Here is a 17,730-nt window from a genome sequence, read left to right on the forward strand (position 1 = left end):
CCATTGCTATGGCACCTGCATACCAAACCAAGTTCTACGACTTAGCGTTAAAAAACAATAATCAATTATCCTCTTTACACGACACTGAAAATTTACATCTTTTCCGCAGAGGCTTCAGCTATTAAATATCCGCGTATATAATTGATCATGCAAGGCCTGTACAAGATCCAGCATTGGTGCTGACGAATACGAGTCTTCTACTGAGCGATTTTTCTTCGCCTGAAAAACTTTCTCAAGAAGCAAAGTCGTTTCAAATTGCAGCTTTGCAGCTTCGAGTGGCCCCACCAAATTGAGCCTAGTAGCAGCGCTCAGCACATCGCGCGTGGTAAGAAACAGATACATGCGCTGCGTCTGCTCAACGTCCAAGCTGAGCAGAGCACAAACGACGCCAAAAATCACAGCGTGATGAACACCTCCGTGCTCCTGCGTTTTTGCCTCTTTGCGAATCGTCAGTAGTGTCTGGACTCGAGGGTTGCTCGAGCCATATATATGCAGCGCCAGTCTAAGTAGCGCCGCACCCTGGGCGAATGAGGCTTTGCGAGCGACATGATTTGAGTAGAGTGCGACTGCGCAACTGTTAAGCTTTAAAACTGCTTCGATCAAAGCACCCGGATTTGCATCAGGTATTGTCGTAATCTGATGCGCGGAAAAGACGATAGGTAAAGCGAAGTTGGCGCTTTGGTGTAGCGACGCCGAGAGGAATTGGCGCAGCGTGGTCGCGACTACGAGTCCCTCTTGCATCGCGACCTCTAAACCCATCGAATGTGCGAATCCTCCGGTTGGAAACAGCGAGTCCACCATTTGCCACGTGACCCAGTCATCTGTTGCCTTTGAACTCATGGGACCGGGAATTGAGTGAGTTTTTTTATTAAAGTAGTAATTTCGAACGATTACGTGTTTGTGTTGGCGGAAGCAAATTAAAGCGAAATCCCTTTAGATAAGTATTTACGTCAGCTGCCTGGAAGTTCGCTCGTATGACGGCTTCTTCTGCAAATAAATAACAACTTCGTGTTTCTACGTGCTGTAGCATGCGTTTCCCAATTCTGACCTTAATGTTAAACAAGGAATGCTTTTAAGAAATTGCACGCTTAAAAGTAAATGGACCAAAAAGCTTATATTTTATTTTGGATTCATCGAGCTGTCGCAATGGCCTTTGGCTAGAGGAGCGCTGTGCACTGGCTTGTGATCGCCATGCATTGTTTTTATTGGCAGATACTTGAGGTCCGGATTTGCCGGCGCCGTCGTATAAACTGTGACTCGCACTATCCGGATACTTTTCGTGGCAATCACTCGAAAATGAACTCATCCGACGAGACAACGCCACTCGTAGGGTCATCTTCGCGCTCAACAGGTGACATCGCGCCTCCTGTCGGCTTAGCTTCTTCATTGAAACCTTCTCTATCCATTGAAGATGCCATAACTACGTCCCCAGGACGCCCTAAAATGCGCATTCGTGTCGGGCTGGACGCTGCGGTCCTGGATAACCAGAAAAAGTGGAAGCGTCTTACAGATATTGATGACGACAATAGCACAGCCAAAAGCATGGCGAGTGAAGTGCAACATGAATTCATGAAACACCGACAGCAGCTTGCCCATGAACAAAAACGTCGTCTTGGCTCGGGGGTCCCAACGTACCACTTGGACTCGGAGCAAGAGGCCGAGAAGGATCCAATCTTGAACGCTGCAGAGTACGGCAATGCCCTAGAAGAAGATCGATATCTCATTGCCGCCGCTTTTATCAAGGATGGCGTCCACGGTCGCAAAATTGGCTACCGTTTGGACCGTGATGCGCTATTTCTAAATGAAATCTTCCATTCCGAAACGTACAGACTTGTGTACATCTTGGTGGTCGCTCTGATGTGCTCGCTGGCATTTTCTGAAAATCCAGGAATAGAAAGTGTCAACACGTTTTTAGTCGTGGACTTGCTCTGTCTCTTTGTTTTCGGTGTCGACTTGACCATTCGGTGGTACATGAGCTCGGTCGAGACTCGGCACAAGTACGTGACGAGACAACCGTGGGCAGTTGTAAGGATGATCTTACTGCTTGTCACTTGTGCGGATCTGTCGGTGAATTTGCTCTTTCCAGCTTTCAATCCGTATCGCTACTCCAGAGCATTACGGCCATTCTTTTTCATTGCCCGAGGACGGAATATTCGTATTATTTTCAGTAGCTTTCTACATGCACTACGAGAGGTGCTGATTGTGCTGGGTCTCAGCTTTTGCTTTGTCGCGTTCTTTGGTTTGGTTGGATATCTCATCTTTTCAGACACGAGTGATGATCCCAGCGCCACCTTTTTCAACTCACTCTCGTCATCCATGTACACAATGCTTTTGATCCTCAATTGTATGCCATACATGGCCAGAAGCATGTACCCGTACTACAAAATGAGCCACTGGAGCGCTCTATTCTTCGTGCTTTTCGTATTGCTCACGAATCTCTTTCTGCTCAAGCTCACGATTGCTGTGTCATACAAGTCGTACAAAAGAAACACGGAAAACATGCTATACAAGCGTCTGCAGAAACGCAAGGCGGCTCTGTACGCTGCGTTTGACATTCTTGCGCAGAATATCAACTTTAGTGAGGAAGTTCTCGCTAACCCACCTCCTTCAGTCAGCAAGCCTATTGACATAAACCTCATTTCAAACGCTCCGATGCTCAACGCTGCCAACCGTCGTGGATCATCACGCTTCTTTTTAGGTACCTTCGACCGACGCGCGTCGTTTAATGTCTTGAATTCTGCTGTAAATACATCCCTCGTGACACCTGTCAACAAGCGTCAGATCTCGCTGAGCTCTTGGATTACTGTGTGCGAGTACTTAAAGCCAAACTGGACGGCCACGGACGCTGAACTTGTGTTTAATACTGTGGATATCGAGCACGTGGGATTTCTCCCTTTGACGGACTTTTACCAGCTCTGCTCGCTTTTGAGTGTAAAATTGGAACGTCCGACTCTATTTTCTAACAGCCTCATGCGACGTTGCTGTACGTCACGTCAGCGTCAATTGATTCGACGCTTTCGCGCACACGTGCGTAGTACACTGCTGAATGAAATATATATTCTGGGTCGCTATCGTGTCGTCCTCGCCGAACTTGTTGTCGGTATGCTCATCTGTCTCTCTGTTGTTCAAGCCGTGCAAGTGAACAACATTCAGCTTGCCTTTTCAACGAATCACTCATGGCGTCTCCTCGGTTTTTTCCTCTTGCATCTTTTTACATTGGAAGTGCTCGTGAAAATGTTTGCCTTTGGATACAATGAATTTTTCACGCGACCCTTTTGCAAACTCGACTTGGCTGTTGTTAGTGTTGGCTGGTCATTTTACGTACTCACGGCGCTGTCAAAGCCACCTAATATTTCACTCGTGTTTTATGACATGGCATTGGCCGTGCGATCGCTCCGATTTTTAAAGCTGCTAAATCTCTTTCCACCATTTCATGAAATCATGTATACGATGAAGGCGATTATGCCACTAATCATGCAATTGCTCCTTGTGATTATCAGTGTCATGTATGCGTTTGCAATTATCACTCAGGCCAATTACGGCATGGAGCTGCGCAACTTTCCATCAAGTAAGCAAGCCATGGCTCCTGGTTGGTATGGGCAACGTGAAGAGTTTCAGGCAGAGACGTTTGAAGAAACATTAGTGACGTTGTTTGGCGTATCGAATTTGGCTGGGTGGGATGCGATTATGGACGCTGCACACGCCATGACGGGATCCACGTCGACGTACGTTTTCTTCTTTACGTATCGCATGACCATGAGCAACATTTTACTGCCAATCTTTGTGGGTTTCCTCGTCGAGTCGTTCGTTTCAAATGCCAAAACGGTCGAGTCGGCCACGAGTTATGTAAATTCGGCTCATGAAATGGCGGTGAATGACGAAGAAGACCGAATGACATTGTTGGAAACGCGCCAATTGCAAGAGGAGGATGATCTTGAAAGCGCCAGCGTCACATCGACCGCCAAACGTGTGCCGCCTTCGCCCTGCTCCGTGTCGAGTTCATCAGCTAGTGAAGTCCACTTTAAATACAAACGACGTGGTAGTGGTGTGCACGATCAAATGTTTGATGCTGTGAAGCTGTCGGACGTCAGCCGCTTGACGCTCCAGGTGGAGCAGAAGGAGGAAGAGCTCGCTCAACAAGACATGGAGATTCGCAAATTGGAGAGTAATGTGCTGAGTATGAAGAACCGTTTGAAGCAATCTCAACACGTGATCTTGGCCTATGAGAGCAAGATGGAGGAGCTTAGTCGAGCTCTGCGGGTGGCCCAAGATCGACAGCTAGAGATTGAAACAAGACATCCTTCCTCGTTCCAGCAATCGAACTCAGAAAATTCGCTTAGTAGCCATAATCGCACACGCCGTGACCGCTCTTCATCCTGGAAGATCTGGACTGCCCACGTGTGAACATTTTACGTTCCAAGTGTCGACTTTTGCGTTCTCACTGATAAATGAAATGTCGTCGTCATCGTCTTTGGCATCGTTTTGTATAATGTAAAACATTGTTGGCTCATTAAAAAAAAGAAGTTCGCTATTGATTTTGTGATAAGTTCCAACGCAATAAAAACACGACATCAATTCCACAAAAAAGTTCCGAACATCATCGAATTTTGGCACCATTAGGATTAGCATGCGACATTTCAATTGACCAAATCTCGATAACAAAGAGCCTGTTTTTGTTTTGTCGCTACGCCAGTGACTTTAGCGAAAACCATATGCATGCATGGCTTTTCAAGCAAGGCGAAATAGCCGCAGGAAAAGCTAGAACGGCCATAAAAATGATTTGCATAACATGTTAATCATGGGTCTGAGCATGAGAAATGTTGCTTTGAAAGATGATCGTAGAGCTTGAACACGGTACGCCAGCGCGTTGGTTGTTCCGCCGAAGGGCGACGTCGGGTGAAGCCAGTATCCCACTCTAAATGCATCCTTCAGCCTCCGGCTCTTTAAAGGGGGTGCATGCGTTTGTAGTTACATTCACGGTGCGTCAGATCGTGGCGGCAAGCCAGCACGAAACCCGCTTCAGGGTTTATGGTAAAGGGACAGGGCGGTATACGTAGAAAACTCTTCCCCTTAATTGAATTGCTCGTCCCTCTAAAGAATTAATTCCCAAAGCTTCTTTGTAAGATAAGAAAAATAATTATCGAGATTGATTTGATTAGAGAGAAAACATTTTCCGTCCATTGTCAGATCAGACGTCCTCGTTGCTGTGACCGGCTTTTCTCAAACAATTTACATGCCACAATTTTGAAAGTTAAGCTCTGTTGACAACTTTTGCTTCTTTACCTCGCAATTCCATTTTATATTTTAGCTCTAATGCTCCTACTTTAATCGACAACTGTCTCTTCTTTTGTGCACGTAAGTTATGTAATCCGTATTTTTAGCAACCAAGAAATTCGGCGATTGGATGCGCGTTCGAACACTCAATGAGCAGCGCGTGAGCAAATTCCTCCAGCATACGACAGCGTTTGTGCAGGTACGTGAGCTCGAGGCGATTAAACCAACGGCTAGTGGCTTGAAGGGGCTGCCACGCTGCCAAGCTTTGCCGAAAACGGTTTGGATCTAGTGAGCATATAAAGCGATAAATCTCAGAAAAACGGCGCCAGTGGCTAAAGTAGCGGCCGTCGAGTTGAATTTCAATAAGGTATTCAGCGTGTTGTGCTTTTGAAGCGCTGGACTCAACGATGCGAAAGCTGCGGATCTGAATCTTAGCAGCAATGTGGCGGTGTGACGGCAATACACGCATCCAAGAGTGTTTGCTCTGGTGATAAGGCACATCGTACGCCTCATGGAGCGGCGGGAATGTCCGACACATGTCAAATGACACCTCACGATCTAACGTGTGCGTTGTCATTGGCTGCGCACCAGACGACGCCTGGATAGTGCGGCTAAACGTGCTATTCCTGTGATCCAAGACGTCGTCACCTTCGTCAAAGTCTTCAAACCAGCCCCAATCGTAGCCAGTGTCGTCCGACAAATTGTCCTCGTCGTCTTCTGGGAACGACGTTGCTACGGAAGATGATGTAAGGCGGTCTTTACTCATAGGGTGCAACATTTTAGCTGGAGAAGTAAAGGCCTGTTCAACGTCGAGGACCTCTTCACGACACACAGGGCAACACGTACCGGACTGAATCCAACGTTTAATACACTTTGCGTGGATGAGGTGGCCGCACTCGGACAACTGTGTATCCACGTCGTCCGTGAGGCACACCGGGCATGTAGCACCGACAAGCATTCCAACACACCGTTTGCCACGCATAATCTCTTCGGCACGCGCCGTAATGCGCTGTCGCCGCTGATCGTCGCTTTCGTTTTTACGAATTACATGGTTTCTATCATCGATAATTAGCCTAGCGTTCATGCTCAGCAGCTCCAAGCCGTGTACGGGTGAGGTCAGCGGACTCTCGCTACAGCTTTTACGCAGGGCACGCTGGGCGCCAGCGCGGCGCTTGAGAGACGTAGTGCGCGCCGTCGAGCTCGCAGAAGCTTTAACCTGTTGCTGCTTGTTCGGCCGAAGCCACGACCGTCCGACCGTCTCATAAGCCATGTCGATGCCCATTTACTGCGGCAAAAGCAATTTAAGTTGGGGACGAAGGTTAAATGGCAACTGGAAGTTAGCAAGTTTGCAAATGGAACTGTGTGATCGAGTGCACTTGCGATCGTAAGCGACAGGCGATGGGTTAGGTTAAGCTAACCGTGCAGAGATGCTGACGAAGGCGCGTTTGCAACAGGGCGAACGATTGTCGAGCTCTACTGATCTGGACTTAATTGCAATCCTCACATTTATATCACCACCACAGGAAGCTATAAATATGGTATTGCTTAAGCTAGCGCTTCAACTGCTCATCAAAAAAATTATCAACCGGAACATGGCCACATTGAATAGGCACTTCGGAGAGCACAAGCTCCACCTTCCTTCGAAACGATGTTGTAATTAAGGTTGAGAAAAAAACCGGACAAAATGAAACATAAAAACTTGAGCTTTGCTGCACAGATCCGATGTATAATGTACAGTACTGGAACGCTTGATTGAAAAAAAGTTATTAACTAGTGTCGGAAATTATCTACATACTTACCACCCATTTACATACGCAGCCGCAGTGAGACATGTCAAGATATAAGCATATTAAAAGCGCAACGAAGCTGGATGGATCAACTGATCCATCTACGTGCATTTATATATCCGATTAGACAGTGCTAATCTGTTGGCCATTACGCGTCAGATCGTCAGAAAGTCAGCGATGAGCCAGCCTCACGTGAGGCAGGCACGTACGTTGGGCGTGTGGGTTGTGAATTCGTGAGCGCAACGTTCTTGCTTCCCCGTCAGCGAGCGTAATACAGTGGATTTAGTCTTGACCCGTCGGTGTCAATTATACGAAGGATGGACGAAGTAGCAGACAGGCTCGGTAGACTGCATATATATAAATACGTCATCCCTCGTCAATTGATAATAAGTTGAGCATAATTGGTGTAAGCAATTATACTTAACTAATTAAGGATATCCGCATAACTGGATAGTCTTTTGGTACAAACGACGTAGAAATAACCTACCATACATCAGACCAGATTAAGGCCAATGCCAAGGATGACGCTGATTGGACAGCATACATTATTATTTTAAGCAGTACGGCAGATAATAATACGTGTATTGGAAATCATAAACAAGTTTAAAAGAGTCAGCCACTCATAGAGAATTGGGGAAAGACAGTTTCTTTTGGCAACTGGCATTACAAACTGCTATTATAATGTAATGCCGTGAGATCCTAGCAGAAAAGCCTCGATATATCTTGTGCACGATGTCCGGTGCCTCCTGAGCCGCACCGGACGTCCTGCACAAGAATTGAAGGCAGATGAATAAAGGACTAGCTTACGAAAGTACGCGACACCCCGAAATTATAGAGCCGCACGATTTGCCTAGATTACATATTTTGCATAAAAAGGATGAAACGCACTGGCTTCGCCGCTGAGTTTAAGAGGTGCTTTCGTGTCGGACTGGGATTCAGAACTTAAACAAGTGATCAGCCACAGACTACGACTTAGAAAACAACCCGGATTGTGTAATTGTTTACCACTCGCTTTAGGTCCAGATTGGAGAATCGGGCCGAAAAATCCTTAAAGTAGTCATGTCCTTTTCACCAGCGTGTACTGTTTTACAATTTCAGATTATTCGATCAAATGTGAAGGGCAAGTCCTTGAGCATTGCAAGTTCCGTGAACCACATGGCGTAACAGCAACTTTCACATGTGCGTGACTCGGCTCTGGCGTTCCGTCAAAGCATGTGAACTTGAAGCAATAATTCGAACAGGTCTCAACGGAAGGCGAAACTTTGAAGGTCATTGTAGCCCTTCATAAATAAGGATATCGTCAATTTGGCGACCAATGGATGTGACCTTGAAGTGTCTCTGCCTAGTATCAGTACTAACCATCTGATATTTAGTAATTCGTGCATCTTTTTCATTTCGACGATTTACGTGTATAAATAGTAATAAAAATTGTTCCGGCTAAAATTTTACCGCACGTAGAATGGCAATCGACAATTACATAAGCTGGTGGATGTAAACGTTTCGACATCGCGAGTTCTCGAACGTCACCACGCGAAACGACGGATTAGCTTCCGCAACTTTGACGAGCCACTCTTTGCAGGCCCCACATGGGGCCAAAGGGTTTCGGTCTGGTGGTTCGCTTGCTCGCGACATATCTCCCACAGCCATGTCGTCGAACGAGAACGTGCGAGGCCGTTTAGGCTTTCTAGGAGACTTTAAGTTGGCGTTTTTGACTTCAAGACTGCGCTTTCCGCGTCCTCTGCCACGACCTCTCCCTCCCACAGCGTATTTATCTTGTCGCTGTGCAACGCTATTTGTCGACGAAATGGTCGAGGTAGCCGCCGCGGCTGACGATACAGAGCTCGGAGGCTGGAGCTGGTCACTAGAGACATCGTGACCACTAATTTGGACTAATCCAGTAGAGGCGTCGCAACTTGCTGAGCTTGAAAATGTCATTATTCCTGTTTTAAGATTCTGAGATGGCTCCGCCTTGATAATTTTTTCTCTCATACCTTCGCTCGGCGTCGGACTTGTACTACCGCCGGCCGTGAGATTTAAGCCTAATACGGCGATCATCTTTAAGGACCGACGTGTCAGCGTTGGGTCGTGGGCCAGCGCACTGCCAATTGCGTTGCGCTCGGCACATAGCGACCCCGTGGGCATTGACACTTCACAATTCATGCCTCGCTGCATGACGAAGGTCGAGCAACAGCCTTTTTCTGTGGATTCCTTTTCAATAAGTAAAACCGCAAGAACGGGTTTGCGTGACTTTCGCAACCAAAAGCCAACCACTTCGCCCTGACCTTCAGCTGCAAGAAACTGATCGCGGAAACTCCTCATTTCGCGTACAATCATCTGCGTCATGGCATCGGCGTCTCTCGGTGCTACCAACGGGGACGCTTCGATATTCTCAAACGAATGAAAATCTACGTCTCTCATTGCTAGTTTGCGCTCATGCCAGAAAGTTTTTAACTGCCAAATGTGTAGGTACGAGGGTCGGTAAATGCGCAGCGAAGCATTCAGTGCACTCAGTCGCGCCGGTGGCCCATCAGCGTAGGCGATAGTCACGTGAAAATGCGACTTCCAGGCCTCGCCACAACGTTTTACGAGCGCTTCTCGATGGGCTTCGAGCAAAGGTCTTAGCTCTCGCGTCATAAATTGCACATTATCATCAAAACGAAAGATGTTTGACCCGGAATGGACTTGATTTGCCGTCATATGTGGGTAGTATTGATGCACAAAGAGCACAATCAGTTGCGCTGTGACCTCCGTCGAATTGCTATTCCGCGAGTGCTCGACGCTGCGCGGAATCCCTGTTCCACTTAAAAAATACACTAGTTGGCGACTACTTTCTGACTGGAACTTTTTCAATACTTGCGTCCACTTAGGCAGAAGCAGCGCCACCAATGGAAAGTAAACCGCTGTAATACCCACGCGGTCCCAATGCTTTTCCACGAGTTTTGTTAATTCGAGCTCACCTCTTAACTGAAAATCTTGCAATAGATCCTTATTGCTAATAATAATCGGCGCATCCGCCAAATTAAAGCCAATAGGTGACTGCGTGTCGTGACAACGGACCGCCCACCGTTCACCCGGTCTCGTCAGCCGACTTGGGTGCAGAAGCGATGGCAACGTCTCTTGTCCATCATGAACGCTCAGTATTGCAGCTGTGCTTGAAGACTGCTTCTTTTTCGCGTGCCGAAGCTGCTGCACGCGCTCCAAAATCTTCTGGCTAGCCTGCTGGAATAGACTGAACTTGGGACGGCCGAGCACTGACAGCGGGACAAAGACACCATCCACACACACATTGACAATAGGCTGGCACATTGTAAAGAGCTTCGTGTCATTGTTGCTAGCTGTCGTGCCATCCTCGCGCAGCCATGAAAGCTCCACTACGAGGTCAGAGTGAGAGATGTTGTGCACAAGGAACTCCATTGACGACTAACACGCAGGGTGCCAACTGACGCAGGCGATTAATACGTTAACATTGATTGAGTAATGATTACGTGCAACTTAAGCCTGTCATCTAAATTATGTGCTCTACTACATTCTGCCTCATTCCAATAATTCCGCTTTTCTTCGGTTTGCATCCCAACTTAGCAGCTCCGTGAGCAAAGCCACAACGTCCTGTGCGACCTCGACACCAAATTGAATTGCTGAGCCAGCAGCGTACGTCGATAAAGCACCTTGGATATCAGCCATTCGGCGCAACTGATGCAGCATTCGTGGAGACATGGGCGTGTAGCACTTCCTCGTGAAGAGACCGCGGTATTCATCGCTGTCGCGTAGCAGACCAAGCTGACCGGTTATATGCAGCAAACCACCGCATTTCTGCTTGATTGCGTACAGACTAGGCCGCTGTTCAAGACTCACACTAAGCAAAACCTCGTCCAGTATTCGGATACCTTGCTGCACCACGCGATTTGGCTGCGGTATGGCTTCGTAAATTAAATAGCGCAACTGCCGGTCCCACATGCGGGATAATGGTAAGAACAGAGCAATGTTCTGTAGCAGCGGCTTGGGTAAACGCAGCGTACGGTCCATTAATGTATTGTATTGCTGTCGCTTGCGACAATTCATCGCGGGTATTATTTCTGCACGCGAAAGAACGTAGAGCGTTGACACACGGATTAGCATGTAGCACCTCTGTCGTCTAAGGTCCTCGCGCATCAGTCGTAATTGGTTCTGCACGGAAATCTTTAAAAACAAGTCCACATGCCCTCGTCGTTGCGCCGTCTCAGCCGCTGTCTTGTCACGATCATCTTTCAAAAAGATGTCCGCACCAGCTGTCATCAGCGCTTCTACTGCGGCAGTATGGCCGCGTTTCGCAGCAAGCAACAGAGCCGTGCTGCCTTGCCGAGTCTGTTTGTTAACATTCGAGCCCGACTTCATCAGCATCGTGACAATGCTTGCGTGGCCGCGCTGAGCTGCAAGCATCAATGCCGTCATGCCTTCGTTATTAGCAGCGCACGTGTTTGCACCCATCTTAATCAAAAACTTGACGACTGCATCACGTCCTTCTTGGGCCGCGCGCATCAAAGGAGTCGTGCCTTTTTTGTTAGCATAATTAAAGTTGCCGCCAGTCTCAAGAAGCATCAGCACCACGGGCAAATGGCCAAAATGAGCAGCTGGAATGAGAGCCATGTTCTTTGATTCTTCGTTAGCACCATGTTCCAGCAAAAATTTCGTCATTTCTTCCCATCCTTTTTGGGCCGCGAGCAACAGCGCATAAGTGCGTTTTTCCTGCAAAATAGCATAGAAAAATATATGTCATGCTTTGTTTTGCAAGCTCCCTTTACCAAAATAACAAAACGTACTGTTTTGAAATTGACGTCGGCTCCAGCATCGAGCAACATGCTGCACAACACGCGGTCATTGCCACGCACGCCAATCATTAACAGTGTCAAACCCGTATCGTCCTCGGCCGTAAACAGTCTCGGAAGCAGCTCAGCGGCATTTCTAGCTTTCCGAACGGTGCGCATACCTTTGTGAAGCTGCTGCGTCTTCTGTCCTCTCGCCATGTTGAATAGAAAGGTTACCACGTCCTCATACACAAGCTCCAGAGCAACAGGCCCGTCAAGCGCAACCATAGGCTCTACTTGTGCCATCGAAAACGGCTGCAATTCCTCATCATCAGTTGTCGACTCTTCAGCAGCCACGGCAACAGCCATGGGCATTGGTTCATCCAGAGACATGGAACTGCTACTGAGCGCTTCGAGCGCGCCTGCAGCGGCTGAGAGAGCCTCGACAGATGCAGCATCGACTGGCATCTGGGCGTCAAGTCGACCACGTGCCATTGATAGAAATGACGACATGGCGAGTCGTTGGCGGTGTTCTGTCTCTTCATGGAGATCGGCGGGCATGTTGGAGGCAAAGGCGGCACCGTCGTGGGCGGCCGACCGCAATGTTCCAGCAATCTCTTCTTCAGCTCGACGACGCGCGCGCTTCCTCGGTGGAGAGAGACCTTCGCTCATGGGACAATTCGTAAATGCTACAAGGAGGGCGATGATCTCGGGGGAGTTGTGGGCGAAGACGTGTGTGGATATGCACTTTTCACATTAGAATTTTATTCTTCTTCTTTCAGACCGAGAAACTATTGTAAAGTTTAAATTTTTGGATGGGTGACTGAATTTGCAACATTTTCACGACCCCTAACCTATTGAATTTGTTTGCTAATTTTGCTGAGCTCAACACCAGTGAGCTTTTGAGCACCGACGTTTGCTGCCTTTAAATGGTGATGCATCGAGAGGCATACATACAGCTCGTGTGCAGCAAAACTTGCTCTGACGACCTTAACTTCCTCCATGATTTACAGAAATTGCACTGTCATCAATGGCGCCAGAAAAGTTCGGGTCGCCCAAGGTAAAAACCTGAGATTATCGAAGATGAAAGATTCAATGATATATTCCAATTTTTTGTTTGTCCAGCTACATGTAAAATAAGAAGTACACTTGTACTGAACAGCAGCACAAATTTTATATAGTTGTTCTGTTGCCACGTGGCGCCGCAGCAACAGGCCGGTGTTGCAATTACGAATAGATAAATGTACTCATTCTTGAGGTGGTTTTACAAATCAATGCATACGTATGTGGCATGTATCCATGATTTTAGCCGGTCTAACACAAAAATAATCATCGTATCTAATTTAAAACGACAGACCAGGAGTGGCTTGTCCTTTTTTCTGCACTTGATCCCTTTCATGACTCCATAATTTATCAGCAATGAGGTCGACAAAGTGCTATTTTGCGGTAACTATTGTGCTGTTTTACGTAGCGCTTTTGGCCCGATCGAGCTTTGTCCACATTAAACTACACAGCTCATACGTGCGTCACCGCAGCGAGCAACTACAGATCCTGGAGACGGCTAAAATAATGTACGGCTAGTAACACGAAATCGTGTAGAGAGAAGTTGACATCAGTTGGTGGCGTAGCGACTGGACGGGGAGAGGTTTAAATTCCTGGAGCCAAGTGGAACGCAATTTGACGTCGGCAGTCGATAATTTGTGAGTTTTTGTTGCCGTATGAACTTTACTATAGAAAAAGGCTTAGCTGGCATTGTAGGAACGTGTCAGATAATGCACTAGGGGAAATCGTTTTCACGCAGACATTTGAAAATTTGCAAACACTGTACGAAATTTGGGCGAAGACCTGGTAGGCTTGGTTGCTGATCTTTGCTGTGCTTCGTCGCAGGGCGTGCTCGAATGCTTCGATTTCGCAAATAAAGCTAAATGGGACCTTTTTAAAGAAGCTTTCTGCATCGAGAAATAGGCTTGCGTCATTCAGAGACACTGTATTGGTGGCATCAATTAAGGAGCTGTACGCAAGCACTCGCACTAGGCACTTTCTAATTAAACATTTTGATTTTTTGGCGATTTATTGGTAGCGACTTATCAGAGAATCGACTGTCGGACTGGGAAAATTTCAAGCTGCCGCAACATTTGCAAATACTGTTGGTACATAATTGAAAAAGTCTTGTGATGGCATGTGCTCATCGAACATTGTTATACTTGATAGAAACGTCAGCCACAATGCCATTACGAACATTACTGGCTCCAATTTTTCAGTCGCAACCAACTTAGTTTCGATGTAAGCATACCGGTCCTGCGTCAATTTAACATCGCTCTCATTGCGCTTTTTGCAAAGCGACTTGTCATCAAATGAATTGACAGCTGTGGTCGGGATTATCTTTCCTCAAAATCTTACGACGCTGTACGTATCCTGCTTTTGTTTAGTCGATGTGACGTGATTCGCAATTTTAATTAGCTTGGTAACTTTTATCAGAGATTTAAGCAACAACAACATCCATGCCTTTGAAATTCGTGAGGCCGATGTTGCGGTGTTGTCTAATCTTGCTATGCTCAAAATGGACGATCTCGAGCAATCTAGTTGCCCAACTAAAGGCGCTTCAACAGAAAGAATTGGCAACATCCAAGTTTGTATTGTATCTGGTACAATCAAGAAAACGAAATTCTTGTTCATAACATTTAATGACTCAAAACCTGCATGTTTTTTTTTGATTGCAGAAACCGCATTCCAAAGTGTTTATTTTCCAAGTCGAGATGGTAAAGGATTTTTATTTTACTTCACAGCCGTCTATATACCTGTGCCAACACAAACGTTTTTGTTGCAATTGATAGGTTGGAAGACAGAGGATAATGTGTTATACTTGAGCGCAATCGTGAGCGTCTTTATTAGCCTCTGGTTTGTAACTCTAGTTCTGCTACATTTCGTCAAGAATAATCGACAACAGGCTACAACAGACAAGCTTCAACGCGACACAGTCGAATTATCTCTTCCATCGAGGCAGTGGTCACAATCGAAGGAGGAAGAGTTTCCCAATGACATTCGCTTTGACCCCGAATTTGAGTCATGCCGCATCGACTCGGCTGACATCATGCAGGTGCGCACATTGGCGCATGGCAACTTTGCAATGACTTCGCTGGTTCATCTTGGAGAGAAGCAAGCTGTGATGAAGAAATTTTCCGCCCATTTCCAGGGTCGAGATCGCGACCAGATGATAGCGTTCATGGATGAAATTCGTGTAATTGCAAAATTAAGGCATCCTAATGTGGTGGGATTTCTCGGATTCACGTGGTCTAGTATATTGGATCTTTCAGTCCTCGTGGATTTCATTCCGAACGGAAGTCTTGCAGCGTATTTAAAAGAGATGGCAACCTCACAGTCAACGTTGACTTGGATGCAATCGCATGCCGAATCTCCGAGTAAATTATCTTTATCACTGCAACTATCGAAGGCGCTCGTATATTTGCAAAGTTTTGCACCGCCAGTCATTCATGGACATTTGAAAGCAGCAAGTGTGCTTCTTGATTCAGCACTTGAAGTTAAGCTCAATCGTATTGGTACGGAACGAACATTGAATCGAGGTCAATTAAGGACCAGACCTGGATCGCACCGGAGGTATTGGTTAGCCGTGAATTTGATGGAAAATCAGATATTTATTCGTTCGGAGTAGTCATGCTGGAGCTCGATCGCTGCAAACACCTGAAGATAGCGCCATGCCAAGGCGTCGATGGAACAAGACTTGAACCTAACTTTCGTGAGGATTGTCCGCCACAAATAATGGAAATTGCGATAAGCTGTTTAAGCAATGATCCATCAGACCGCCCCACAGTGAATGAACTTTGCAACTCTCTCAAACAGCTTTACCATCGATGCGAATAGCCTTATAAGGCGATTTCTGTGCAAGATTTCCGTGCGCGTCGACATGAATTCGCAGTAATTTGTCTCGCTCGACAAGTACTTCGTATGAAGTTTTGGCCCTCGCAAACACAGGTGGCATGCGTTTTAATACGTCAAGTTTCAAGCAGCTATTATAAGTGCTCACGAGTTAGGATTGAGACTAATATTTTTATTTAAGTAACAAAACCTTTATTGGATAGTTTATTATAATTAAGAATTATTAGATGTAAGTTGTGAAGATTTCTAATTATTTTTCTCTATGATAAAAATCATAAAAAAAATAAAATTATTATTTCAATAGATAATATTGCCAAAATTACCATACATGGCTGCAGCAATACTTTAAATTTCAGAACGTATACTATTTATTGTCTAGCGGTGCATGGACTGTAAAAATTGTTCTGTTCATTGGATTATTATGTCTTAAAATCAACCCCGCCGATCGCTCCGAATGGGCAGTGAAGCCACTTTTCATATATTAAGCTATGCCTGTAAGAACGTATTAGCACCTAGCACCTAGAAACTTATTCATATAGAATGCAGTTTAACGTTTCTCAACTAAACACTGCTTATTTTGGGCATGTTGCTAAGCGATCGCTTAGCAACTAAGGATCCTCATATCGTGTTCGTGAGAATATCGAAGATACCTTGCCTACACTGTTATCAGTGTAACGGGGTGTATCGTTACATGAAATTAACACTTAAAGGTTGTTAATTAATGTATTATCTTAAAGGTAGATAATATTTGCAGGATATTACTTTATATAGTAATATTTGCATAAATAGGTATTGACCATTATACCTATTTATTCCGCAGACTAATCAGCTGTAGGAGTAATCAAAGAGAGAGTTACAGATAAGATACAGATAAGAATTCAATTACATGTTTAGAATTAAATAGATTATAATTAAGTTAGCATTTACAAAGATAGAAAAAGAGACACTTATTTATATTAATACAGTTTTCATTTTACCCTCTTTAAGCTAGTTACCTTAAAGAGAAGTTTCCCTCTGCACGTACTAGTGTACGAGAAATAACGTAGGGCACCACTCGCAACTGAAGCAGTGCGAAGTAGACTTGTACTGAAGCAGTTCAAGTCGTAGTGCCCCGTTACATCTGGTAGCACTTTGTAGTCCGTCGAAGAACCACATTTCCCACATTTAACATGGACATGTTAGATGATAGTAGGAATACGCATCACGTTTCGCGTGATAGCACTCCTTTCTAAGTGACATAGAAAGGAGTGCGGTCGAACGAATGAGTTCGTCCGTAGGAAACGATGCAATCTTGGCATTGCTGTCCAAATTGGACAGAGATGCCCTCCATTCAACCTCGCCAAGTTCATACAACATGAACTTGACGAGATAAAGGAAAAAGTAGCCTTGCTGAATCAGCAAGACTCTCAACAGGCAGAACTGTTGAGGTTACAACAGGTACAGACCCTTGTACCTGGGATGACGCAAACGCGTCGTCCCGAAACTTTAAAGATTGACATCTCTAAGTATAGGGGGGTCGAAGAAGACTCCCTCTTGAGATGGTTTGTCGAGTTAAACGATGCCATAAGGGCACGTCACATCATCGACGAGCAAATGCAAATCGCATTCGCTCAATCAAATCTGGCAGGTCGTGCCAAAACTTGGGCATTGGGCCTTAAGTTGCGCGACCCATACGTCTTTGGGTCGCTAGAGGGTTTTAAAACCCGGCTCAAACAGACGTTTGCACCACCAAGGACTGAGTTCAGAGCACGTTCAGAGCTTTTGAAACTCAAGCAAGGCAAGCGTGATGTTCACGCATATGCCCAGCACATACGACTCTTAGCGAGTTGTATTACAAATAATCCAGTTCATGAACACACGTTGATTACGGTGTTCATGCAAGGTCTTACGGATGGTCCCGTAAAGACCCACCTGTTCCGCTTGGAACTGGATACGCTTGAAGAAGCAATATCCGTTGCGGAACAGGAGGACTTTAGCTTGAGACAGGCTCAAGC

At 46.0% G+C, this 17,730-nt stretch overlaps 5 protein-coding genes across 5 annotated transcripts; 2 read left to right on the forward strand and 3 right to left on the reverse strand.

Annotated features, from left to right (window-relative positions):
* Positions 1 to 114: 114 nt before the first annotated feature.
* On the reverse strand, positions 115 to 840 carry CCR75_006793 (uncharacterized protein; the record flags this gene model as incomplete). Its single annotated transcript, XM_067964860.1, has 1 exon — positions 115 to 840. The coding sequence occupies one exon, from the start codon at positions 838 to 840 to the stop codon at positions 115 to 117; it is 726 nt and encodes a 241-aa protein (XP_067817207.1).
* Positions 841 to 1,296: 456 nt separating this feature from the next.
* CCR75_006794 (uncharacterized protein) lies at positions 1,297 to 4,404 on the forward strand (the record flags this gene model as incomplete). The annotated part of the gene is made up of 1 exon (XM_067964861.1): positions 1,297 to 4,404. One exon carries the CDS (start codon positions 1,297 to 1,299, stop codon positions 4,402 to 4,404), a length of 3,108 nt encoding a protein of 1,035 aa, XP_067817210.1.
* A 973-nt stretch (positions 4,405 to 5,377) lies between these two features.
* Positions 5,378 to 6,544, reverse strand: CCR75_006795 (uncharacterized protein; the record flags this gene model as incomplete). The annotated part of the gene is made up of 1 exon (XM_067964862.1): positions 5,378 to 6,544. The coding sequence occupies one exon, from the start codon at positions 6,542 to 6,544 to the stop codon at positions 5,378 to 5,380; it is 1,167 nt and encodes a 388-aa protein (XP_067817209.1).
* Positions 6,545 to 9,149: 2,605 nt separating this feature from the next.
* Positions 9,150 to 12,551, reverse strand: CCR75_006796 (uncharacterized protein). The gene is made up of 2 exons (XM_067964863.1): positions 11,858 to 12,551; positions 9,150 to 11,783 (listed from the first exon to the last, which is right to left on the reverse strand). Exons 1-2 carry the CDS (start codon positions 12,512 to 12,514, stop codon positions 10,596 to 10,598), a joined length of 1,845 nt encoding a protein of 614 aa, XP_067817297.1. The 5' UTR covers positions 12,515 to 12,551; the 3' UTR covers positions 9,150 to 10,595.
* A 678-nt stretch (positions 12,552 to 13,229) lies between these two features.
* On the forward strand, positions 13,230 to 15,978 carry CCR75_006797 (uncharacterized protein). Its single transcript, XM_067964864.1, is given in 10 exon segments — positions 13,230 to 13,413; positions 13,459 to 13,542; positions 13,601 to 13,666; positions 13,730 to 13,855; positions 13,923 to 13,992; positions 14,054 to 14,117; positions 14,131 to 14,248; positions 14,321 to 14,487; positions 14,563 to 14,601; positions 14,677 to 15,978. 10 exon segments carry the CDS (start codon positions 13,262 to 13,264, stop codon positions 15,510 to 15,512), a joined length of 1,722 nt encoding a protein of 573 aa, XP_067817211.1. The 5' UTR covers positions 13,230 to 13,261; the 3' UTR covers positions 15,513 to 15,978.
* The last annotated feature ends 1,752 nt before the right edge of the window (positions 15,979 to 17,730 follow it).

This window comes from Bremia lactucae, linkage group LG3 (assembly GCF_004359215.1).
Source record: "Bremia lactucae strain SF5 linkage group LG3, whole genome shotgun sequence".
NCBI lineage: Eukaryota > Oomycota > Peronosporomycetes > Peronosporales > Peronosporaceae > Bremia > Bremia lactucae.

Bases quoted from the DNA above. Each gene is read 5' to 3' on its own strand.
- CCR75_006796 (XM_067964863.1), bottom strand. From the start codon at position 12,514: ATGAGCGAAGGTCTCTCTCCACCGAGGAAGCGCGCGCGTCGTCGAGCT. The intron at 11,784-11,857 runs GTACGTTTTGTT...GCTATTTTGCAG, and splicing joins CCGACGTCAATTTCAAAACA to GAAAAACGCACTTATGCGCT.
- CCR75_006797 (XM_067964864.1), top strand. From the start codon at position 13,262: ATGAGGTCGACAAAGTGCTATTTTGCGGTAACTATTGTGCTGTTTTAC. The intron at 13,993-14,053 runs GTACATAATTGA...TATACTTGATAG, and splicing joins AACATTTGCAAATACTGTTG to AAACGTCAGCCACAATGCCA. The intron at 14,602-14,676 runs GTAAAGGATTTT...TGCAATTGATAG, and splicing joins TTATTTTCCAAGTCGAGATG to GTTGGAAGACAGAGGATAAT.